This window comes from Apteryx rowi, unplaced genomic scaffold (assembly GCF_003343035.1).
Source record: "Apteryx rowi isolate R43461 unplaced genomic scaffold, aptRow1 scaffold_299, whole genome shotgun sequence".
NCBI lineage: Eukaryota > Metazoa > Chordata > Aves > Apterygiformes > Apterygidae > Apteryx > Apteryx rowi.
Window position 1 is genome coordinate 678,906 of NW_020449407.1, and position 25,822 is coordinate 704,727.

General features: G+C 34.6%; 1 protein-coding gene across 4 annotated transcripts in view; it reads right to left on the bottom strand.

The window, feature by feature from the left end:
• Positions 1-210: 210 nt before the first annotated feature.
• Positions 211-25,822, bottom strand: part of AP3S1 (adaptor related protein complex 3 subunit sigma 1) — a 34,913-nt gene continuing 9,301 nt past the window's right edge. Inside the window, exons 4-8 of one of the 4 annotated variants that reach the window (XR_003254136.1) lie at positions 22,193-22,264; positions 13,360-13,467; positions 3,925-4,067; positions 3,061-3,224; positions 211-1,469 (exon numbers count right to left, since the gene is read on the bottom strand). Coding sequence is in view for 3 of the 4 variants with exons in the window: in XM_026069472.1 (XP_025925257.1) it covers positions 3,939-4,067; positions 13,360-13,467; positions 22,193-22,264 (309 nt within the window). In the remaining variant the exon portion in view is untranslated. Of the gene's footprint in view, positions 1,470-2,764; positions 3,225-3,415; positions 4,068-10,223; positions 10,275-13,359; positions 13,468-22,192; positions 22,265-25,822 lie in introns of those variants that run through there. The other 3 variants (XM_026069472.1, XM_026069471.1, XM_026069473.1) reach the window with 3 other exon arrangements.

A 25,822-nucleotide genomic window follows, 5' to 3' on the forward strand; every position in this document is an offset into this window, starting at 1 on the left:
CTGAACAACCCCTACATCCAAGCATCCAGCTTGCTTTCTAAGAGCACTTCCTCCTGCCCCCCACAACACAAACAAATGCAGGAAATATTGATCTTGCAGAAGAGTATTGAGACAAGTAACCACCTGTGATGATGAGGAACCTCTGACACTACTAAAAGAGGTGGTGTGGGGAAAGGCAGCAAAAATAGATTAGATAAGGCACCCCGAATGCTTAATCAGACATTTGTATTAATGTTACAGAGTCTCCTTAAAAAGTATCTCTATGCACGATTCGTCAAGGACTATCAAGAAGTTGTACAGACACTTACTATAGTTAAATTGCTATGAACACATGAAAAAGTTGCTCCCCAGGGAGCGTAACTTACATTAAAAATGTCATTAGCAGAGAACAATTCAACTGAGTAGGAAAGAAAACCAACACATGTGGAATTAATAATCTCAGATACTGCTTAATAACATTTCATTTGCAAATTCTCAGAAATGACCATAGTTAGTAAAAGCATAGAGAAAAAATCTGGAGTAATTCCRGGGGAAGGAAGAAAACTGAAAGCTATTTTTTGAGATTCTTCAATAACTCATCTGCACATACTGGCACCCTGATGAACTTCACTTAAAAGGCAGTACTGTGGAGGTGGAGTATTGCAAGTTAGTTGCTTGGCTTCTGCAGCCAAAAGATGACTCAGGAGGACCTCTTCTCCTCTTTCTAAACAATAGCTAGTGCAAAAGACTGATGTTTAATATATTAAGCTTTCTTTTCTTATGGTTACAAAGGCATAAACAGATTTTAAAATTTATAATCAAGAGCTTAATCCTTTGCTTTGTAAGCCTACAACTTATTTCCATTTTAAAATCTAAGCAGCACTTTAAGAAGATACAGAAGAACTAAGAAAAACAATTTGAAAAGCACATCATTCTCATGAAGGTGACAAATACAAGCACATCAGCCTCAGGGAAAAACTCTGACTACCTGCAACACAAGGGAAGGCCTGGAAGGTCAAGAGTAAGGATGCAATTTCTATCAATCAAAGATTCCATTTTCCTGCAACAGGTTTTGATTAGGGACTGGTAGTGTCGCATGTCACATTAAGAGGCTAAAACCTCCCCTGGCAGACTAATGGTAGTCCAACGGCAGCTCTCTTCTGACAAGGGGAGAGACAGGTTCAGCTACAAGGAGGAAGTCCATGGTATCACATGATCTGCTTTTGTTTAAGAAAATACGATTACCATTTGGTTTTTCTATACTGTACTTCTTGTGTGCATACTTGTGTGTGTGAATTTCTCTTTGAAAGGACTTCAACTTTACTGTCAAAATCTGATCAAGAATTTCTTCCCATCTAAGCGGTTTCTCAATAAGGAAGCTTCCTAGTCACAGCCTTGCATTAAAGATCTGGCAGCCAGTCACAAGCAGAGGAGCTTCCTGAGAAGTTTGGTGTCTATGGAAGAGCTGTCCAGAGAAGATGAATCTATTCCTGCAGAAACAATGGTATCAGGTAGAAGCAAGGTAGTACAAACAATGGAAGCTCAAAATATGGTTATGAAATATTATTTGTACATATTTTATAAATAAACATAAAAAAGAGATTTAAAATACAAGTTCTCGTATAATTGCTAAGTTCTAGTTCCCTAAAATTAATGGAAGCCTGACCATTGACGTAAAAGGTCAGAAGCTCATCTGAAATATGCTTCATGTCAAGATGTGTCTCAGAGCTATTTCTCCTAAGAATTTCAGAAAACATTCAATTCAAGAGAACCCAGAAAGATTTCACTGTAACGAATTAAAAATATTGTAAATATATGATTAAATTATGAGCTTACAAGTCTGAAAACAAACTGACCAAAAAACAGAGGACTTGGAGGAATCCCTGAAATTGAGTTCTTCTCACAAATAGCCAGAATACTCTGTAGGTCAGAGTACCAGAAGTTTCAAAAATTCCTATTTATCCTTATGCAGCAGCACTGACTAAATCCTCACAGAAGAAACAATGTAGAAAACTTTCAACACCTTGACTCTGAATATTACACGGTCYTTGTGTTAAGCAGAGAAGCAAAAGTTGGCAAAAGCAGGTGAAACTATAACAGTTCCAGATTTGTACTAGCTAAGCAAACTTTTAAATACTAAAGAATACTTTACTTCATGGGTTGGGGTGGGGGGGGAAACTGCATGTTTCAATCTCTCAATTTTTTTCACTGGAGGCAAGAAACTGACAATTTTCTACTTGAACCTCACCTGGAATTTCTCAAGGCCTCACACTAAGGAAGCTAATTTGAAACAATAAACTGTCTTTTCAAGAGGCATGGAGGAAGCAATTCTATTTTCAAAAGCATTTACAAGATATTCAGTGTTACTTGATGCTTAATAAATATAACAAGAACAATAGATATACCTATATATATAAAGTCCCACTTCATTTTTTAAAATATATTTAAACTTATTGAATTGTATTGGATTTTCTGCTTCAAAATTAATCACTCAAGAGCCTCTCTCAGAAATGCCCTCAAAAGGCACCTATGGCAGTTATTACAGCTCAAACCAAGAAGAATAAATTCGGAATCAGATCACATACGTGGTATGTCGTAACTGTCATTCAACTGAAAGGAAAACAACGCTTTGTTTGCATCAAATCCAAACTTCTAGAGCAACATAGGACCTGTCAGACCAGTCCTGAAATGTCATTGATATAACACTACTGCATTGTCATATATAGTTATATTTGCATACTTTAGTGGAGAAGAAAACTTTATTTTATGAAAAGGAATTCTTAAATATCCCAATGATATTTTTATTTTTCATTTTTAAAGTCTTGTACATCACACAGAGCTTAAAAGCATGATTATAAAAAACAACAAAAAAATCACTTTCTTTCCCCATCCCCCCTCCTTTTTTTTTTTTAATCATAGAAGAGTTTAGAAGAAGAGCTGAGCAACTTACACAGGGGTGACAGTACTTAGAGCCTCAGAGGCCTCAGCAATACTAGGTATCACATAAATGACACCATGCACAGAGATCCTATTAAAGTTTCATCATTTATCCTCCCAGAACGCTTTTCTGTTTCACATTACCTGATGCACTTATTTACAGCTTTGAGCGGTCTAATTTTCTCTGCCCCATTCTGTAATTCCTACAACACAGCAACTGCAGAGACCCTTTGGAGTCCCCTCTCTCCCCAAAGCAAAGTCAGACATCATGGAAAGTCCACCAGATGGTATGAGTGTCTTCTCAACATCTATATGTAAACAGAAGTTATCAGATCTTCAGTAAAGGCAGTTTTTTCTTCAGAATAATAATGAATAGCTTTTGTGAGAAATGTGAAGAGCCAGTATGTTCAACACAACATTCCAGTGTAATTCTTTCAGAGATTAAAATACAACATTAATGCTTGCTACAATAGTACTTATATACAGTCAGTTGGCTCAATCAATAGGAAAAAGTGATTTATTGCAAAGAGTAGATTTCAGACAAACAGGTATCTAGAAGTCCAGTTTGTAATGATTTTATTCAGACAAAACAAAAAAGTTTAATGTTTTCATGCAACATTTGCTCTTGAGTCTTAAATAATTATGACAAACAGAGAAATAGTTAAGGAACGCACTAATTAAAGACCTTAGTGAATATACAAAAACCTCAATATTATAGGTTATACAAAGTAAAGAACATCTTAAATACTTTCCCAAAATACTGCAGCAGCCGAGACACAGTGATATGCCTTACAAGGGCATAGGAATGTAATTTAGAAATCACACGGGAACTACCCATTTCCTTTAATTTCACTGAGCAAGACAAAAGCAACGTTCAACTCCACACAGATTTTTCACATGATATCTATACAGTACCTTGAGTTTTATCCAAATAGTAAAGTTAGACATGTCATTTATTTAGTAAACAATTATGTGGTAAACCTCTATTACATTTTTTCTTGTTTTTACCTGGAGTAGTCATGTTATTTAAAAGAGGGCAGGTTTGGCACTTTTATACTGATGTCACCAATATTAATATTTCTTGGGATCTCTGGCAGATTCATATTCTTTACAGCAGAAACAGCCCGGGCTGGAGCTCCTGCTAAACCAGCCTGTATGTAAAGCGAAGAAGAAAAATACAAGTCAGGCAAAGTTGGTTACAAGAATCGCTAGCAGTTACACAGACAACTAACTTTTAAAGTAATTCCATGGTTACACAATTAGAAAGACCAGATGATAATTTTGTTTGGAATGAAATGGGTTATTTGGAAATATTAAACCAGAAAGAGAAAACAGTTCACACATTTCTTTTTATATGGTGAAACATGTAATGTCAACTTGATGGAAAAGTATGCAGGGAGGAATAGGGGGTTTATCCAAAAGTATGCAATATGCAGGTTATAAAACAATCTGAGGTATTTAAAGGACAATATGCTGTCTTTGTCTCTTACTTATTCTAAAAGTTTACACGGTACATAGCTGACTAACTTTGGTTACAAGTTCAGAATAAGTTACTGAATGTCAGTTGAACCACATTAYTTAAACGCATGCAAATAAGAGGTAAATCAAGCTGGCTTAGCCTGAATTGAAAAGGCTAAACACCTTGCATTTGTGGGTGATAAAGGGCATGCAGAAAGATAACTACTACAGACCAACTGAAGTGCAATAATCCATCATCCCACAGTATCTAAATATGAGCTAACATATCTACAAGGCCCTAGGCACACTAGAACATTACCTAACAACCTGGTTATGCCAAACTGAACATTAAAGTACCTATTCTGTGTTAAATTCCTTGACTGGAGTTTCTCTCTGCATTTAAAGCCCCAGCTCTGTTGTATAAATACATAAATTTAACAATACAGAAGGTTTTTTTTATCACTGATTTCCACTGAGTTCTGCCTTTTAGATAAAATAACTGCCAAGTTTACATATTAGGGTTTATTACTGCAATGCTAACAGAAATGATTTGCAACTCAGAAGTCTGAAGACATACAGAACACGATCTTTTCCTACTGTATCTGAAGTATACTTTTTCAAAACTTTGTTGCTTTAAGGGCTGTTTAAAAAAAGCCAAATAATTAAGTTGTTACTGTATTTGCTACTACATAGAAAACTAGCATTTATTATAAACAAGGCAATGTTTCTCCTAAAATTTCAGGTTCACTAAATATATTTAGAATTGCCTATATGACTATTTCAGGCTTCCCTCACAACAACAAAAATGCAAAAAACTTTTTTGTTCTTGCTGAAAAATATTTTAAAGCCTGGTAAGGTTTCAAAACAAAACCTATAGCTTGCAGAAAAATACATCATATTCCCGATTCTATGAATATATGAAAAAAATGTACTTTTTATTTTGATGTTTTAAAAGTAATATTAAAAATATTTGCAAAAAAAAATTGCAAAAGTAATTTTCAGAACTGAGTGTGGCATCTTGTAGACCCAGTAAAAACTAATAATCTACAAGAAACAAAGTAACATGCTAAGAACTCAATCTAACAAACAAAAGACTAAACCTGTAGAAATGGAAGGTCTGTCATTCCAAGAGTATTAAGGACTGAAGAAATCAGTGCATACACAGAAAAAATAATTCTGAGAAAACAATACAGCAAGACAAAAGGAGAACTAACTTCTGGAGAAGTTTGTGATTCATAGCTGATTATTAAATACTGTTTGTCAATAACTATTGCTCAAAGTATAACCTTTTCAGATTCATGAGTTCCACTGAAATTCATTGCAATTACAGAATATAATTACACTGAGGAGTACATTTGACTTCTGTCATATCAACTCGTACTAATGTTCAAAAGCAGACAGACACCCAACGTACTCATAACCATTCTCACTTTTACTGCTCTTTCATGAGAAATAAACATAAGGTCTAATTAACAAAAGGTTTCCACTTCAAATCCTACCTACTGTTTTACTCTAGATACGTATAAATTCTCCTCCCTTCAAAAACACCCATAGTCAAAACTGATTAAAGTTTCTGGTTTTGAACTAAACCCCTTATGTCATGTGGAAAGGCTAACGCATCATAAATCCCTAGATTTTAGTCACAGGAGGATTCCCAGGACCAGGAACAGAGGCCAGAAAGCCAGGAGCCATCTGTTATTACATCCCCCCTGCCAAACACTTCTATCTGAGACATGCCAAAGTGGGAAGGACACGTGGAGAGAGAGGAGAAATCTCAGGAAATCATAAACCTCTAAGGCAACCACATAATTTGCTTTCACTTTGGCCCTGACATAATCCAAATTGTCGGTTTGCAGAGAAACAGCGTAACCAAATAAAAGGGTGTAAAAAAGTATTTTTAAAGTGTCTTTTTCTTTGGCTTGTCTTCATGTCACCAACAGTATCAGGTCATTTACTTCATGAAAGGATTGGAATTGAAAGAGCCTTTGAAGGGGAAAGCCTAGACCTAACATTACTGATACTGAAAAAAATGCAAACATCCCAAGTCTGCAAGCCTAAATCTGCAATATCATGAAAAAGCAGCATTAGACATCGCAATTTTTTTTTGCTATTTACACTTTCAAAAATAGCATAGAAGACATGATGCCACTAGACATTGCCCTTTTATGTTTGTGAATTTTGAAATACCCATTTTAAACTTGAGGTAACTTCCGATGAAGTTTTATCAGATAAGAAAATAAATGCATTTCCTCTCTAACTTGGGTCTGTCATTTAAATTTTAGAGTCAGTAACTGGAGGAAAAAAAAAAATCCTTTGAGCAAAACCAAAGCAGGCCATGTAAACTGTTTTCCACAGAGAAGGTGAAAATATTAATAAAGTAGTAACAAAAGCAATGAATTATACAATTTAGAACTTAAACAATGGGAAACCAGAAAAATATTGTAAGTGATGGACATGGTCCACACAAACAGGCATGGCTGGCAATTTAAGAGAGATGCCTTCTAGGTGACTAGGATGGAGATTCCTTAGCCTAGTTTAATGAGAGTTAATTATTTTTAATGGACATATAAAAGTTTTAGTATAGCTGGTCATTATTTTTACCTACCTGCAGCTATCCTCTTTACACAGACTTACAGTCCCTGCCTCCCGCCCCAATGGCATAGGATACAATGGAGACACAATTGAGAATTATTTAAAATACCACAATTGACACAACCATTGCCCTTCCACCCCCCTATACAACCACAACTTCCAACAGTAATGTTCCATTAGGACCATTCTGGAACAGGATCAGTGAAGATCCCTGACAAAAGTACTATGACACTCCAGATTACCTCTTTTTTGCCAGCAGGATTTTCTTTTGCTATCATATATGGGAGTAGAGATACATTTTCAAACTATTGCACTCTCTTCTCCTGTAATTCTCTGTATTAAGTGGTCTTGTGATTCAGTGTATACATAATATTGACACAGCAGAATGCTATTTATCACAATGTCATAACCCTATAAAGCACAATACAGTCATACAGTACTTAGAGCAAACAGTTTTCAACTAAATGTCTAATAAAATGCCTGAAAAATACTTAAACTTCAAAACTGGGTAACTAATAAAAGTTATTTTTAATGTTACCATATCTGAATGCCTTTGCATTCCTTTTTAGCATGTCAAACAGTAAAGCACTATGCAGTCCTGCCATTTATCATTTCTTTTACAGAAAGTAAGCTACATTTAAAAAAAGACAAAGCTACTACAAGAAATATTTCCAGTCCAGTGCCCTCTTGAGCAGTTTTCAACAAGTACCTGATGAAAGAGTCATCACTGTAACACTGCACTGGATAAGTTTCAACTGCCCTTATTGTCAAATAATTCAGCAGGGAAGTTGGTGAGGTGCAAAGAAAAAGCTTTCACTTAAAAAACAAAAACACATGTAGCAAGCTTTAAACATGCAGTGAATGATGAATATTCACAGCAAGCAAATGACTTAAGCAAGCGAAAATGAAACTTCAGACATTCATGAAATTTCAGAAATACAGTACGAATTGCATACAGCTGGTATTACAAAGAGCCAATACACCATATTTTTGCCACAGCTGCTTTGTATTCTCAGTTTCATTTGTTATTGAAGGTTGTACTTGAATCTTGAAACACTGTATTTTAATAGTTTAGCTTCAGTTACTGCAAAAAATGCTTGTAAACGTGATTATATACTTTTAGAGTGAATGAGCAATGCCACGTAAGCAAAACAACAATGCTATTTTAAAGACTGAAATAGACACATTTAATAGCAAAACTTCTATTCTACTGGTCCTAAGTGAGAAATATGAACTGTTGCTAGTTTACTAGGTCATTATTTACTATGAAAAWCACTTTTCTTCTTTCTAATCATCGTCTTTCCTCATAATGCCCCACTGATAAGTTATATGAAGGTGACCCCAGAAACATTGATTTTTTTCCTAATAATCTGAAATTTTTTAAGAATAAGTATTGCAGATCATAAATTTWGTTAATACGCATATTGCTTTTTTTGCTATACAAATAGGAGAAAAGATTCAGACTGACACTGCAAACAGCTTTACATAGAACTAGCTATCATTAAAATAGAGGTATAAAAATACACAGCCTACTGGAAAATGAAATAATGAATTTTTGCAAAATAAACCACTCTCTTCCAGATATACTGGAGGCACTAGGATCTCTCTGCTGCTGGTGTTTCATACCAACCTTTCTTTCCAGAACGAGTATGACTTCAAAGCAGCAGGGTTATGAAAGAATGAAAGGATGCAATACATAATATAAAGGAATGATCATGTCCCCTGCTTATGAGGTTAAATAAATGAACATAATTAGAGAAAAAACAAAATGAAGTCTGCAAGTATATCAAAATGAGGCCAAACRGATAAGAAGACTTAAGACATACTCTTAGAAATTTTAAGCACTTGAATCACAAAGAGAATAATGGATGGGAATGATTAATTATTTGTTTGTTTGTTTTTCATTGCCAGACCCAAAAATAAAACAGAACATGTGCGAGCAGAACAGGAAAAAAAAAAAAGTAGCTTTGTTCAAATAAAAAAAAAAAAACAAACGGAAACCAAGCTCCCTACTCTTACAATGAAATATGGATATATTAAAAGTGTTGACATACTAGGTAGAGGAAAGTTTTTCGTTTGATTTTCTTCATGTGCTATAACATGCTTCAAATTTAGGTAAAACGTTTTATACTAGCCAAAAATATTTTTGAACTAATGCTTTAGAACATAGTGCTATTAAATCTAATTACAGAGTTATATTTGCTAAATGTTAAAGGCGTTACATACTCTATCCTAGAAGGATCATGCAAAAAGCCAACAGCAAAGCTATATGTAAATAAAATAAATTTCATCTGCTTAAGATTCCAGCTATTTAAAATACCTGTAGTTTGAATACACAGATACTTAAAATGAGTGGCAATGAATTCTGAAATAGTGTAATTATCATTACTGAAATTCAAACTATTGAGCTCAACTGAATGTTTCAAACAGCAAACAGGGGCACAACAACCATAAACTGAACTTCAAACATGCATTTTCCTCCTCCTTTTTCAGTTCCCTGTTCACATTCAGTGACTGCAGTTATCAAGATCTCTCAAAGCAAAATCCAGTGATCCAGACTGCAAGGGCAGCAAATATACATTTGAAGTTTAGTATGTGCTGACTGCCCTTCTCATTTTGTTATGTTCAATACAATTACAGAGTTGAAAGATCACTGTTAATACTTCTACATAATCTTCATGAAGCAAACTGATTTTATTGCATAGATATAAAACTATTAAAGTTTGCTTTAAGTTTTGTTCACCTGCAACTTACTCTGAAACTTCATTTCTCTTTGCAAGCAGGTAGAAGTTCTTTATTTTTATCTGAAATACTAAGTTGTGAAGCAGGAGAGTTCATATTATGCATTTTAGATTATCAGGGACAAAACACTCCCAATCACAAAGTTATTTCTACTACATCATCACATCATATTTTGCTATCTGTATGTTCAAGTTTTATTCAGATTAGTTTGGAAGATTTTTAAGTCCATACAAGTTCATATTTCTTTATTACTTAAACAATGATATAAAGAAAAGTTAAATTCTAAAACACAGGAAGAGAAATAAAATAAAAATATGTCAATGGAAAGCTAGTAAAATACACTATAGCCAAGAAAAAGATGAGGGAACTACAAGAAGAAACTAGCACAAAAAGTAGGCTACAAGGACTTGTATGGGTATTTTAACACATAATTTTTGAGTCTGGCCTACATAATTTATTGCCTTTGACATCATTTTGCTTTCCCTTTTAGTTAAAAGTACATTTTTTCTCAAAGTCAGCAATACCTGTGTCTACCTGTCCTGTCTGGGAGACTGAAAGATAAAGGTCTGTAAGAGAGAAGAATGGAAAGAGCTAGAAAAGATCAGGAAGTTTGGAAAAAATGAGGTCCAACTTAAAGTCTAAATCACACGCAGTCGAACACTCCAAATAGAAAAGAGCTAGCCCAAGTTTACCTATAACACTTTTAGCAGCTCTAGATAAAATCCCAATGACCCCTCTCCCAAAAGTTCCCTCCCTTAATCATAATGAACCTCTGGATTTAGGAGGATTGACCAGAAATCCATTCACAGATAAACACTAAACTGTAAAGGTAGGGAAATGCATTAAAAACAACATTTCTCAGGGTGGAAACGAGACTTCCTTTGTAGCCAGTCCAGGCAACAGAAAAGCTGAATCAGAAATCAAAGCCAATATAATTTAAAGCATTAATCTTTGCTGAAAACAGAGTTTTTGAACTAATAATGTTACTCAAATATTTGTGAATTAAATACATTTGATCTTTTTTGCTAAATTCCAATTGAAAGTCCGTTTAGAAACCTATTAGTATAACTGACCACATACTTGATGTCAAATGGCTAGGTTTTACACATTAAGAGATAGTCATGTGGATACAYTACAAAATTTAAATCACTTCTGAAAATGTAGCGAAGTCATAATTTCATTAGATTCATCATTTCAGCTATAAAATAAAAAGCAATTTAACCTTAGCACAGCCACTTTATGGATGCAAGAACCATGACTGAGGTCTAAGAGACCAAGCACACTAAAACTTGAGAGCTGTGGCATATGTGGCAGTCCTATGAACTACAGGCTATATTAATAACAGTTTCTGAATTTTTGTACTAATTTATTCTTTCTTTCAATTAAAAGTGGTTGAAAACTAAGAAGATCCACTAGTTTTGATTTCTTAGTGTCCTCCATTCAAAACAAATTATCTATTAAGCTATCACTCGTTTTGATTTACACAAACCGGATATGTTTGTATCTTGAAAATACATGTTCAGGGAAGAGATGTTGAAAGACTTAAGAGTTTTGATCAAAAAAGATCAAAGGAAAAGAAATAGCAATCTAGAAATTTCTGAGCATATACATGCAACAAATGATTAATGATCTGAGTAAATATTTACCAGGTATTATGAAGTATCTAAGTATTATAGTAACTGAAATTTGAAAATTGAACTGAACTCAAAAAATGCATTTGTGGTGAGCAGATTATGAAGTGTTCTACTCCATCCCAGTCACCAAGTGTTTTAATTTATCACTGCTACTTCTTTACTTTCTATAACTCATTGCCGAATCTAAAAGAATAAATTGCCATTTGCCTTCCATATGGCTATAAGCTCTATATGCTATTTTCTACCACCTAATTTTATACTAAAGGCATCTTACAAGAGAGAATGACTTACAGATGAATAATGGGAAACAGCAAGAATTGTGGCTGACTACACTGAATTGATGGGTTTCCGATGACTAGTCAGAGACTGGTCTACAGTTGATTTGGTAACAATTAACATGATTAGGAATAAATACCTTAATTAAATGCTTTTAGGTAAAACTGATGAGCCTAATACAATGTAGATCATAGCTGCTTAATTATTTCAGCTTTGGGGACTTTAGATTAACCTTGCACCAAATAAGGAAAATACATGTATACACAGGCTATTCAAATATAGCCATAACTTTCAAGAATAATAGCAAATATTCATCTCTATGACCAACAGCTCATTCTGAGTTTGTGAAAAATGTTAAAATGAACATTTTGGATATCTTCATAACCTACAATACAGTCCTTCTGGATATGTACTGCCATGCATGAGATCATTATCATACCTAGCTTTTTCCTGTTTTTCACACAGTGCTGTCCTGTTCCTAGACACAGTTTGAAAGTTGTGTGAAATGGACAGTTAAACATATTGAAAGACTCAGGGTGGCACAGTGTCAGACTCAGAATTAGGAGAACAGTGTACATCGAACCACAAAAAAGCTGAAGAATTCACTTCTCTCTTGGTTTGGTAGATACATTTAAGGTATAGATACATTTAAGTTATAACTAAGAAGTTCTCAGTGTCTTCCCCTCATTTAGTTAAAATTTATGCCACCTGCAATATTTCACTCCACCTAGCTGACCTCAGCTTTAGAAATAGTCCCAATTCTGCCAGTTTGTTACAAATTTGAATAATAACAATAAGCTTCCCAAAATAGATAATGTATTCTCTAGAGTTAGTGTCTCATCAACAAGAATCAATCACAGACTCAGCTAAGATGTACTAGCAGTATATTGGCTAACAAGACAAGTCTGATGATATTAAAGAAACAGTAATATTTTGTGTCACAGCTGAAGTAGTTCCAAAAGTAGTTCTTATTATTCCAAATTTCTTTCTAAACACAAGTTCAACAATATTAAAGACAAGCATTTTAATATCCAGTTTTGCAAAATCCAAAGCTTGACATGAAATTACATGGCTATCTTGTTCATTGAAAAGGAGATTCCCACAAGTTATGCAAGTATCCCTTGCTCAGACTGATATGGGCACATACAAAATATGATCTTCCCATCTGAATATGCTCACCTGAAGACCAAATATTCATATTGTCAAAATGGCAGAATTCATATTTCTTTAAAGGGATTAAGACAGGCTTTAATTCTATCACATGTCCATTTCATTCCAATTTATTATTTTGTGCTGCAGTATTATTGCAACACTGAATATACTGCCATTTATTTCAGGTGCTAGAAACATACTAACAGACAGGAATATGTAATATATACACTTCAGTTCTTACCTAATTTCATTTAAATTTTATACTCACTAGTGGCTTCCAGCATAAAAAAAGTGCTAGAAATAAAAGGCTTTTTGTAAGASATACTTATAGAACTATAGATGTAGCCCAATAACAATGACACACACTGCTATTAGGTAAAAACAGCAAAACTCATTAGCTACCCTTCTAAACAATTATTACACATGATGAAAGGCACCACATACTAACCTAACTATACATTGGCAATTTTTGGCATTATAAACAAGCAGCTGTATATATGATGGTGTTAAAGSACAAACAGCATTATATAGCGTGCACTCATTATGATCATATTTTTAGACCAGACACTACACAGTGCTTCATTCTTACCTCAGATTTCTCCAGTTTATTTTGTGCATCAATTTGAGTGACAATTTCATTCATGTTGGTCTCCAAAACCATTCCACCCATGACCATTTCAGCCAATATATTATGGACCTAAAAAAAAAATCACAAGAAAATTTAAAAATGCAAAATGTCATAAGCACATCTAGACACTGATTCATCAACCCAGAAACATATACTCAATTAAGGTTAACAATTTCTTTAAAATTATTTGAGTAGAAAGCTCATAAGAACTTGATGATTATTTCTCCAGTATCTGTGCTCATAGTCCTGTCACAATCTCATCAGCTTCACTTCTCAGTGCTAGAAGAAACTTTAGCATCCATCTTTTTTATAGTGGCCGTTTTCACTCCAAGGACTATCAACAAGAGTTCTAATTAGCATCCATAGTAGTAATACCTCTAAGGAGCAAGTTCTGTGAGATTAAGCAAATTACTCACAAACAGATATGTAAAAACAACTTTGGGCTAGATCTGTGAAGGAACAGAGACATTGAGACGCTCACCCAACATAGACACCAAGACGAGGCTCAGAAATAGAATTAATATACCTGAGCTGACAGCCTACATTGCAAACAAGGAGACTTCACATCTAGGACTGGAATTCACAACCAGGGCTCAAACTGAAGGACTAAATAAGCCAGAGGACATTAATGAAATAGATATATCCAAAATCCATCTTGTCTGCATCTCTGATTTGGGGATATGAGCCCTGGTTCCCAAACCTCCGCTTCAGACTCTGTATATGCACTTTATCTAATGACTAATTCAAAAAAAAAAAAAAAAAAAAAAGAGCTTCCATACACTTTGCAATAAAAATCCAGAGTTAATAAATTGTAATGTAATATATAATATTTCAATCTCATCATAATTCTGAAAACAAGAAACATTTGCTTACTTTTGTGAGCTAAAAATACAGTACAAATAATCTGATACTTCGAAGCATAATTCTGCTATTATTTTGGATATTGTTGTCATTTCCCTGTGCATCAAGGATAGAAGTAAATCTCTAAATCAAACAATTGTAAAGTTAAGCGGCAGTAGTCAAATATCAAAAAACTACCATACTTCCTGTTTTAGTGACATACCTGAAGAACAATATTGAAAAGTTGTTCCCCTGATAAATCATTCCTATATTTCCATAGAAAAATATACTAAATGTTTAGTGAGGCTGAAAAACAGCTCTTTTCTTTCAGCTTATTGCTGCTGAATAGAGCTTTAAGAGACAAATTTTACAAGAAGGATCAAAAATCCTTACTAAGCCATTCTTTTTCTTCTGGTAAGTATATAATATGCGCCTGATAACATACCCAACTGAAAAGCATAAAATAAAGGTGGGACCAAAGAATTAATTCTCCTGGCTTGCAATGAGATCAGTTTAAAAGCTTTTAACATCAGAATCAGAAAGGAAGATGCAAACATGGTAATCTGATATTAATATGCTCTACACTGACAAACTCATTGACAAGAAACATATTACCAATATTCACTCCTTTTTAGCAGTTATTTTTACTTATTGCATAAGSAAACAGTTTATAGCTGTACAAAATCAGAATTAGTGTGTACATATATATATACACACAAAACTAAGAAACAAAGAGGTGGCCCATTATGATAGGGTACATGCAATATTAAACCCTAGAAAATTAGATGAATTTGCATTTGGCTGCAAATTTGAAAAGAACGATTTCTCAGGCAACCCAGGAAAGATACATTATATTCAACAGATTCAACTGTGGCGGGGGAACACACACAGACCTTTCAGGCAATTCTCAATTTTACTCATATGGAAGGCTTGATAATGTAGGCTGATGATGTAAAAAGTTGACTTAAGATGCTTTGAGATCATATCTTATCAAAGATGTTGATATTGAAACCATTATAAAGAATGAATATTAAAATAGACAGAAGTGGAACRAATTTTGTTTCCTTAATGAAAAAGTTAACAATGACCACTATCATAGAAGAAATGGCATTCAGAAGATGACACATCTCTACTACTGGCAATGATCAGAAAGATTGCTATTTTGAAATAAGTCTGGCTAAAAACATTATGGAATCATAGTTTAATTTAATCAACATAACATTAGATTTGATAATTCCCTAGAGAGGAGATGGTAGAAATGATGGGTTTTAATGTTAAACAAATGTTTTTGCCTCAATTGATCTCCGTCATGTTCTATTCCAAGATCAATGATGCTTTTAAGCCTCTTCAGCCACTGAAAACAAACCATAAAACCTATGAAGTTCTTCATAATATAGTACTTATCTGGTGATTTTTGTTATATTTTATTTTAACAAACATTTACTAAGCAAGCATTTTAACATGCTATGAAATGTAGAGTGYTTTCCCTTTTCTAATTTCTGCATGGGCAATATACTGACTTATGGCAGGACTGGTCAGTAATTCATGTCTGTCCCTACACAACTCAAGTGGATATAACTTTTGTTTGTTTGTTTTTTTAAGTTTCACTAAAAATACTGTGCAACAGCACAAATACCATCACTTTCTACTGCATATTATAGATCTGAATTTTATTTTCTTTTTAAAAATGCAACCAGAACCAAAACAGCAACTGCAGTCCCCACCTCCAGACCGAACTTAAGGGGAGTATTTCTTATCTTGCTCTTTCTGGTAGAGCTGAGGACATCAAGGAAAAAGTTTCAACTGCAACTTGATAAAAGCCCTAAAATTCAGAAGTTATTAATTTAATGTCAAGGAGGGGTGAAAACAGAAGAATATTCACAAGCTGGCAGAAGATACAGAGATACTGCCTAATAGATGCCAGTAAGTGGCCCAGTTGGATAACATTAGTGTAAAACAGTAGTGGTGCAAGGTAAGCACATTTTTCAACCCATCATCTGTGCTTGAACAAGACTACAGTGCTGAACTTTCAACACTGTCTACTGACGTTCATACCTTTGTCGCAGCACAACAAACTTCACTGGGCAGTTCAAAGAGCTTGTAAAAATATTACAGGAGCTTAATCAAGCTACGGTACAAACTCCAGTGAAGCTTTCCTTAATATCCAATTAGCAAGACCACGTACTAACTGTGCAGAATGAAGCCTAGGATGAACTCTTTCCTTATGAAGCAGACAATACTTCTGCTGAAGCTTTGGAAAAAAATCAGCTACAAATTGTTTAACATGGAATAGCACAGGATACAGTGGCAGTGCCTGAGGAAAGACCAGTTTATCGAATCTCAGCCTACAACAGTTGTGTTCCAACTAACCTCAGAAAGTGAGTTTATTAACTAGCTCAGGAACATACTAATACTCACTTCTCAAATATGGCAAACGCTTTAAAGAATAACTGTGTTTGGATCACAGGCATACAGGTGTCCAAGCAAATCTCCAAAAGCTTCAGAAAAATAGTGTCAGTAATATTCATGTTTTCTATCATCATTTGGATTGAAATAGATACTAGACAACACTAAACATATTTCTTAATTACTCATGCCTAGATAGGAATCTATTCAACTATGAATACCCAGCACATGCAGTAGCATCTTTGTATATGGTTTTTAAACACTTAAGCATGAACAAAGTGCTGTGGACTCTGTATGACAGTTCAGGGAACAACTCTATGATAAGTGCTCTCTGATTCATTTTGTATAATATGAAGGCAAAGAAAATCATGGCCCGGCTTGAGCAGGAAGGCTGGACAACTCGACCTTCAGAGGTCCCTTCCAGTGTAAATTATTCTGTGATTCTAAGAATGAAGAGGCAGCCTGAATTGTTTTACTATGTATTAAAAAGAAACAAAATATGCTTCTTGAGTATATAGGCCATTTGATTATATAGGGCAAGGTTGCAGCCCAACTGCAACCAGAAAACAAGGTTAACAGTTGCATGATACAGAAAAAAAGTGCGTCTTACACGTTCAAAGAATGCATCTCACTAAGGCATCAATTCCCCTTGGTACAAATCTTGAAAGAACCACATAAATGTGCAAGCAAACTGCAAACTAAGAAGTAATTGAAAAGGTAGGCACTTAAGTGCAAGCACTTAACACATGGAAAAGGGTAGAAGGCAAACTTCAGGTTTCAGACCAGTTATAGTACTGATGCTTATATAGTATAGATAGCAGCTACAGCAGTATACTTTTATGACAGGATTAACAAGCTAGAGCCTTTGGTGGATATTGACATTATACTTAAGATTTATACAATGAAGAAGGAGAATGAATAGACCAGCTTCTCACAAAAAATAGTTCATAATAGAAATTGTAGTATTTGTAAATCTGTATATACAATGAGCATTAGAAACAGTCAGAAGAGCAGGCATATAAAGTTCTTCTAAAGCAGAAAGGTCCACGAAGTTCTATGATACAGCTGCTTACAGAACATTAAGAAAATACCTTCCTTGATCTTCCTAGTCATAAAGAAACTATTTCATTATTCTAGCTGTTAGTGTTTGTAAGGACTGCCTTATTATCATTCTGCTCTTAGAAAGTACTCTAATATACAAACCAAGGCACCATGAATTACAGCTGAGTAGACCTTTTAGTAGAATTACTACTGTGAACATTTCACATTACAGAATATATACATTATCACATAAGAAGTTGCTTCATGAAATATGAAACTTAAAATCTCTGCTTATGCTCAAGCATACTTACAAAACAACATTAAGTCGGAGGCAAAATGCACCTAGCCTAGTATTTTGTTTCAAAAATCCGGCAGTTGACACTTAAAGAAATCATGTAAGAAAATTTAGAGTACTACTTTTTCTGATAAAACCTCTCTGCTCCCAAATATCTCCAATTTAAGGATTCCTGAAATACGGACTGAGTTGTATTATTGTACTTTATAGCCCTTGTTGGATTTTTCTTTGTTTAAAATGTCTAACCACCTTTGAATCTATCTATAACAGTCTTGTTATCTATGATAAACAGTGACAATGGAGTTCCATAATCTAATTATGAGTCACGAAAAGTACACCTTTTTCTTTGTTTCAAGCTTACTTCTTGCAAATTCTATCTGATATCCCACTATTCTTGTTTCTCATAAAACACAGGTATTGTTCTTCATCTTCTTCAGGTCCTTCAACACTTCTATCATATTTCTTCCTTCTCTGCCTCCAAAATCTTGATTATTTAACCTCTTCTTTCCTGCAAGCTGTTCTGTACCTTTGATCATGTTTGCTAACATTCTCTGTATTTTTTCCTACTTTCACTATGCAGAATATAGTAGGCAGTTCTAGCATGCAGTATTTTAAAACGTGTATAAACCATGGATTGACAGTGGCTTAATGAAATCTTGCATTTCTCTTCTAAAGGAATGCTTTTCTAAATAATAGAATAAAAAACATTTTGAGTTGTTAAGCTAGCATGAAAGGAAATAATGATTATGACCAAAAATATTATGTAAATATTGTAACACATTTATTCCTTTCCCTTAAATATACTTTAAAATAAATCAATAATAGCAAAAGTTTGCTACATGAGCAGTGGCAAGATTAACATTTTTAACATTAACCATTTTTTTCCTCTTTTTCACTGCAAGTATATTTTATATTACTGAATATATGTCATTTTCTCTATTTTTTTTCTAATCAAGTACTTCACTATGTATTTTCCTAAAGAAACAGAAAAGTTTTTGAAATAAAAAGCATTAAGTGGCAGTGAAGCGTAATATACCTGTTTAACTGAAAGACTGATGGCACACAGAATACATATTTTACATTTATATTCTAAAAGAGATCAGGCTGCTGAGAACATCAACTTTTTAAAATCTGAAATTGCCATTTTGCAATAATAATTTTGAGGTACTTTTACAAAATCAAGAGTGCTTCTTACTTCTATTCCATTCTCTGTCTAAAAACATGAATACGTGCATTAACAAATGTTGAGGAGGAATGCACCAAGAGCTCTCCCTGGAAAATCTGGCAGATGTATTTTCTTGTCTTCAGAACTTTGCAGTCTGATTCTGGATGGTTCACTGTTCTAGTCAGAGAATAAATTTTTGGGATACTCCCAGGGATACTTCAAGTGGTGCCAAAAACTTGTAGAAAAATAAAAGTATTTCCTTACATCCCTAACTGAATGGATTTCAGTATTTTATTTGTAAAAGATGCTTATGATAGCCTTCTATTAAGTCTTTTCCATCAGGAAGCATTACACTGCTGGACTCAGTGTGGGAATCAGGACAGGACTGAAATAAGCCTTCTCTTTGGGAGAAAGTTGTACTCCAGTTATAGCAAGTCCTTGTTTAATAAAGCTTATTTTGGGGGGGGGGCGGGGGGGGGGAGGGAAGCAGCTGCCTAATTCCCTCCTGCATGAATTACTCCCCCCGCCCCCAAGTCCTCATCTGCTACGTTAGATAACAAACGCTATCTCATTTCCTCCAATATTCCATTTGCCAACTTAATTTCTAGCAGTATACCAATATTCTTCCTGAATGAGCATCTATCTTGGCTCCAGGTCACGATGAGCCTTTGCTGGGTCCTGTATATGGATGGCTGCCCAATGAAGATAAATTTTTCCTTGTAGAAATGCCACAATGTTCTTCCAAATAAACAACAGTTAAACTGCTGAGTTTGCATAGTTTAAGTCTTTTAAGTCTTTTTGATGCTAATCGTTTTTAAAAATAAATGGGTTCTTGGGTCTTGTTTTGTTTTTTTAGACAGTTCTAAGAATGAGATAGGAAGATAGTCACCTTCCGCATCTCCATCAAGCGCTGAAGACAGATCATACATAGAGACTGTCATACATAGAGATTAGTTAATTCTTTCTTTTCTCAACTCCAGACCATTCAAAACACAAGCATCTGAATTGTTTCACCCCAAACAGTTCCTGCAGTTAATTAATAAGCACACACTATAACTAAGACTGTCTATACCAAAGACCCAGCAGCAATCACTATTTTTCCCTACTGCACAGTTGAGATCTATCAACAATCTAGGCCACAAACATCTGATGAAAGTAAGTTATCATGTGCTAATACAGAAAACTCAATACATTCTGCTTCTTGGCAAGGTGACTTTAGCAGCAATTTAAAGAGAGAAATCTCAGCTGTAATTCCATTCTCTCACATACACATCTTCCTGTTTTTCTAGAGATTTACAAGAATAGTAAAACTTAAACTGTACCAAAACAGAGGGTTTTGTTCCTAACTCATAGTATGAAGCAAGTCTTACCAATCGATTATGCAGAAAAAAATAACAGAATGGAAATGACAGCAGATTAGTCATAACTGCACAACACTAATTTTTGGCAGTAGCCCTGCATTACAACAAATGTTCAGCTTTCCATGCTGTATTCTCTTGCAGATTCATATTCAAGTAAAATCATTGCACTGATTAATGCCATTTTCAAAAACTTTTGAGCTCAAGGTTATACTGATCTTTCATTTTGGAAATGGGATACTTTTGCTAAAATATCTAATTAGGAATGTAGAATTTGCATGTTGTTCAGAGTTTGAAAATTCTAGCCCGAACATATAACGGGATTCTCATGTCATGTCTTTACTAAATTAGCTGAAATACTTGTTGAAAACCATTTGTCAAAGGGAAGCCAAAATTTAAGAAAATATYGTCTCGTCATTAGTAATTTTAGCAGTTAATAACTTAACTACTTTTCTTTGAGAAATTTACTTTCCGGAGCACCCCAAGTTATCTACAGGAGAAACACATCCCTCATCAAACATAAAGTGTAAAAAATTACCTCTGTTAAGATATGCCATTGAGTGAAACATGCCACAGAGCAAAAGCTTTGACTGCGTAGCAGCCACAGATGTATTCTGCAGCTAAGGATAAAGATCAAACTCCTTGCTGCACAAGACCTGCAAGATTTGGGTTTTCTAAGCTCAGAAGGTCATTTTATAAATTCTTTTGAACTTTAATCAGTGGTTTTGAAAACAGTCAAAGGAGTGTTTGCTTGGCTGAAAATCCTAATGACCTTTCATGAACATGGTATCAGTTCAAACACCTACTCAAGGTCACTGGCATTTCAGTGTCTGCTCAAGGTACAAGTGTTTCTTCCTTAAGAACTTCTTGAGTTTGATGCAAGTTTAGTCAGTTTCAAAGTATTAATTTCACATAGTAAATTTGTTACTATTTTTAGTCCACTTTTAGTGATATTTGTCTCATTTTCCTTTCATGTCTTCTCCTGTTGATGCAAAAAGAGGTTTACAGATGGGGAAAAGTGACTGTGCAGAAACTGACAAAATGCAGGCGCAAAAGGTGGCTGAAGGAACGAAAATATTATTGCTGTATTTTCAATTCTTATCATTCAAGTATTACTTATAGCAAGAGGTGGCAATGTCCTTCTAAACAAAAGATTACAATAGTAATAGCTTTTCTCTGAACTAGTTATAAGGCCCTTATTCCAGAAAGCTGGGAACATTCAAACAAGACTGTATTTAATGTTTGAAAAAAGACAATGCCAGTTTGAGATTTAGAAGAGAAAGCTCCACACAGCATCCAAGTTACACAATCATGGCATATGAAAGGCAACTGCCAGATTTAACTGGAAAACCCCTGCAAAAATTCCAATTCTGAGTAATGCAACACCTAAACATAAACAAAATAGAACAAATTATTTCTTAAAATCAAGCCCTACTCTGAAAAATAAAATAATATTCAGGTGTCTCCAATTTTATAATTATTTATGCAATAAAACTGCACAAAACTCCTAAGCACATTATTTTATTTTTCTTTCAAAAGACATATTCAAGCATAGTTTTCAAGTTTTGAAATTAATATGTTGATAAAAACTGTCCAAATTTCACTGACAATAAAAGTAGGATCAGTTGAGCATCAGTTGAACCAGACATTTTACTTCACAAGAAATAATACAGGAGTTCATCACAGTACCTTGTCTACATGGAAAATTAAATCCAGTTCACAGACATTTTCAAAACATTTGTCTAGTGTTTCCACGAATACCTGTAGAGGGGGAAAAAAGCCAAGGTCAAGCTTTAACAAACTCAATTGTTCCATTATGTGCGATGTTCAACAAAAGCAAATATGGAAAATAAACACCATGTAGATTTTAAGACATTAAAAGCACCCACAGAAATTATGTGGTTAACATTATTATGTCAATAATGTTACTTGTAGTCAGTTGGAGAGGGAGAAATTGTATGCACAAGTCATTTTATGTTATAACTCTGTTAAAAGACATAAAATGTAAAAAAAATAAGTTGCATCTTGGAAAAACAGTAACATAACTGTGCTACAATTTTCACAGCTGTGATTCAAAGCTTTCCTTCTCATTTCATTAGAACCCAATTACTAAGCAAAAACTTTTTTTTTTTTTAAAACCAATTACTACTTTGCAGGCATCTCTGTTAACCAGACTACAGTTAACTTTGCCACGCAGAGACATCCAGAATGGCTCCATGCAGGCTGGTAGGGTTTGTCAGCATCACTGCTTCTGGGAACAGTTCAGGGAGCAGTACAGCAGCTTTCACTTAGTTTAGACCTGCCCAATTCAGGAGGGACCATGGAAAAAGTAGCTTAGTATCACACCTGCTGATCCTTTCAAGGCATGCCACCACATAGACTCAGATAGGTCCAGCAGTGTGCACCCAGGTAAATAACCCTTCCTTGAATCTAGAATATAAAAGTTCACAAAGCAGAAAAATCCAAGCAACTGCTACAGTCCAGCCACTGACGATCTCTGCCGGATATGGGCTGTGTGTTACACTGCCCTGGTACCTCTGTAACACATTCCTTGGTACACAGTTTTAGTCCAATAACTAGAGCCTGCAGTTAAGCCAGATACTGAAAAGATGTCTATACTTGCATTCCAACAGTTCCTACAGAGTTACTATATTCATTATTAATCTATGAATATGAAATCAAATCTGTGCCTTTATTCTTTAGCAACCCAGTCTGTTCACACACATTTAAAAATTGTCCAAGGTACTCTACAAATTCTAAGTGGTGAATCAGCTATTCTAGAAACTAGAGAGGACTTTGTTTTGGAGAAAACAGTACAAAAAGAATGATATGCAGTATTTGGTAAATCATATGATAAATTCCAGCGTCCAGTTTGCAAGGAACCATATCACTGAGATATTTAACAATATGATGAATAGGGCTGATGGCTAGCACAGATATAGCATGATTTTCAAAAGGTATTTTATTCATCACATTCTGTTGCTGCTAATTACCACTATTAATAATTGCCATTTTAAAGTCAAATTACATCAACTGATTTTCAGTGCATTTCAAATAAGGATTATTCTTTAATATCAATGCATAATTTAAACTAAGAACACTGAGCATTTTCATAAGCAGACTCAAGAGAGGGTCACTGACAACAATTAACAAACTAAATTGAGGGGTTTCTGTTAAATTTTACTGAAGCTAAACAAAGCAGACCTTTTTCTTCAAGTAGTAGTTAATTGCTGTGACAATAAGAGTCTTTATAAACAAGGGAGGCAAGCAAGTAAATAAATTATCTTAAGCAGCACAAACTACACAGTTCACAATTATGTGCAGCAACACTACTGACCAGAGATGCTCTCTCATTTTCCTTGTACCTTAGCAGAATGTGGATACAAGGACAGTGCTGTTTGACATTAGCTGCAGGAAGAAAATTGAAAATGCAGGATAAAGGTAACCTCTACCTAAAGGCTTCAAATATACAAGTTAACAGTTGAAGAGAAAATATTCCTCATAAATATTACTAAGTTTGCACACAGATCTATATATTCTTTGACATTCATGTAGTAACTTGAAAAACAACGTTACATACCAAAAAAAAAAAAAAAAAAAAACCCACACACACCCTTACAAAAGGCCAAAAGGCCCCTAAAGAGATGTGTATTTAGAAGCAGTATGTGTGTCCACGTATCAACAGTATGTTAACTTTTGTGATCTTCTTCCAGCAAGTAGGACTTATCTCATAAACAACACTTGATTCATAGCTACAATGGTGACTTTTTAAACCTTTACTTGTTACATAGTGAGAACAGCGCACAGCCTACAACTCCCAGATCTCTGCCTGCAATGCAGGACCATCAACACACACTAAACATTTTTGTAACGTAAGGGAAATCTACGGGCACTAAGCATTCTTTGGGTAGYGTTTTCACCAACTAAAGATTTCTAATGGAAACCTTTGAAACTTCCTCAATCTTCCATTCATGATGGAGAATTTGTCCAGACTAATGGCAACACTGATACAATACAGACCTATTATGAATTAGCGGTCTTTAAAAGCACTACTCTACATGGCAAACTATTTTTTACACTAACATTCCTTGTTCTGTTTTAAGACACCTCAGAATAATCAATGTTGTACATAAAATTAGAGCCACTTCGCTTCCGTTACAGTTTTGTTTGGGAGTCATATAAATTGCTTTAGCACAGCTTGTTATAATGAGCAGATACAGACTTTAAGTACTTCAGTACTTACTTCAGATGTGTCAGACTTGCAGATCAAAATAACCAGAAGAGAAAATACACCAATTGTTTKGGGGGGGGGGGGGAAGTAACCCACCAGCTCAAGAGTACTTTGTGATGTTATCAGACAAGACAAACCACCAGACTTTACATGAATCACAAAATCACGATCTGAGAGATTGCTGACTTTCAAAGAACTTCTAAAAGGAAAAAAAAGTAACAACAGAAACAAATTCTAGTGCAAAAGAAAAAAAAAGAAATAAAAGAATTAAAATGAAAATAAACTGTCTCAAACCAAGACCAGGAAAATAAAGATGCAAGAGTAAATTCACTTTCACTAAATAATTATGAAATGAAAGTGAATTTCTAGCTCCCCCTTGTGCTTAGTTTTTGATATTGTAGTCTTTCACAATTTGAAGAAAACAAAGCTCATGCACACCTCCATGCAAGAAAGGGGGGAGGGGGGGGACAAAAAACAAAAAAAMCCCTTCCTTTCATAGCAAATAAACCTTAATAAAGCCAGATATACACTGGAGAGTAAACCATAAGAATCAAAATATCAAATTATTATTTGATACACACACAACAACAGAATGCAGGAGCTCACTGTACTCAGTAATATGTCAAAAAACCTAAGACGTCATCTTTACCATGAAGAGCCTATTTTTTAATTAGGCAAATACTAAGACAAAAGAATAAAACACATTCAGATTGGGAAGATAACAAGCTAACTGAAAAAGCAGATACCTAATCAATTAAATGCATCTGATGCTAGATGCTATCAACTACTGTCAAATACTAATAAGAGCAGGTGCAAAAGATGAAGCATAAAAGAGTCAGGCATGACTCAGGTCAAGAAGATCTCACCCTCCTTTCTAGGCTAAATAGCAGTGGTAAACATCAAGAGAGAATTAATTCAGTCTGCCCATAGAAGATCCTCCCTTCACTGCTTTTTACTGTTCAAGCACTACTTGAAACCTCCAACTAGTTTAAAACATAACAATCTTATAATACAGCTTGTTCTCCATACACAAGCCTGATTTCTCTTCTGCTTTGACAGGACCTGTGCTAAGTTATCCCTTGCATATC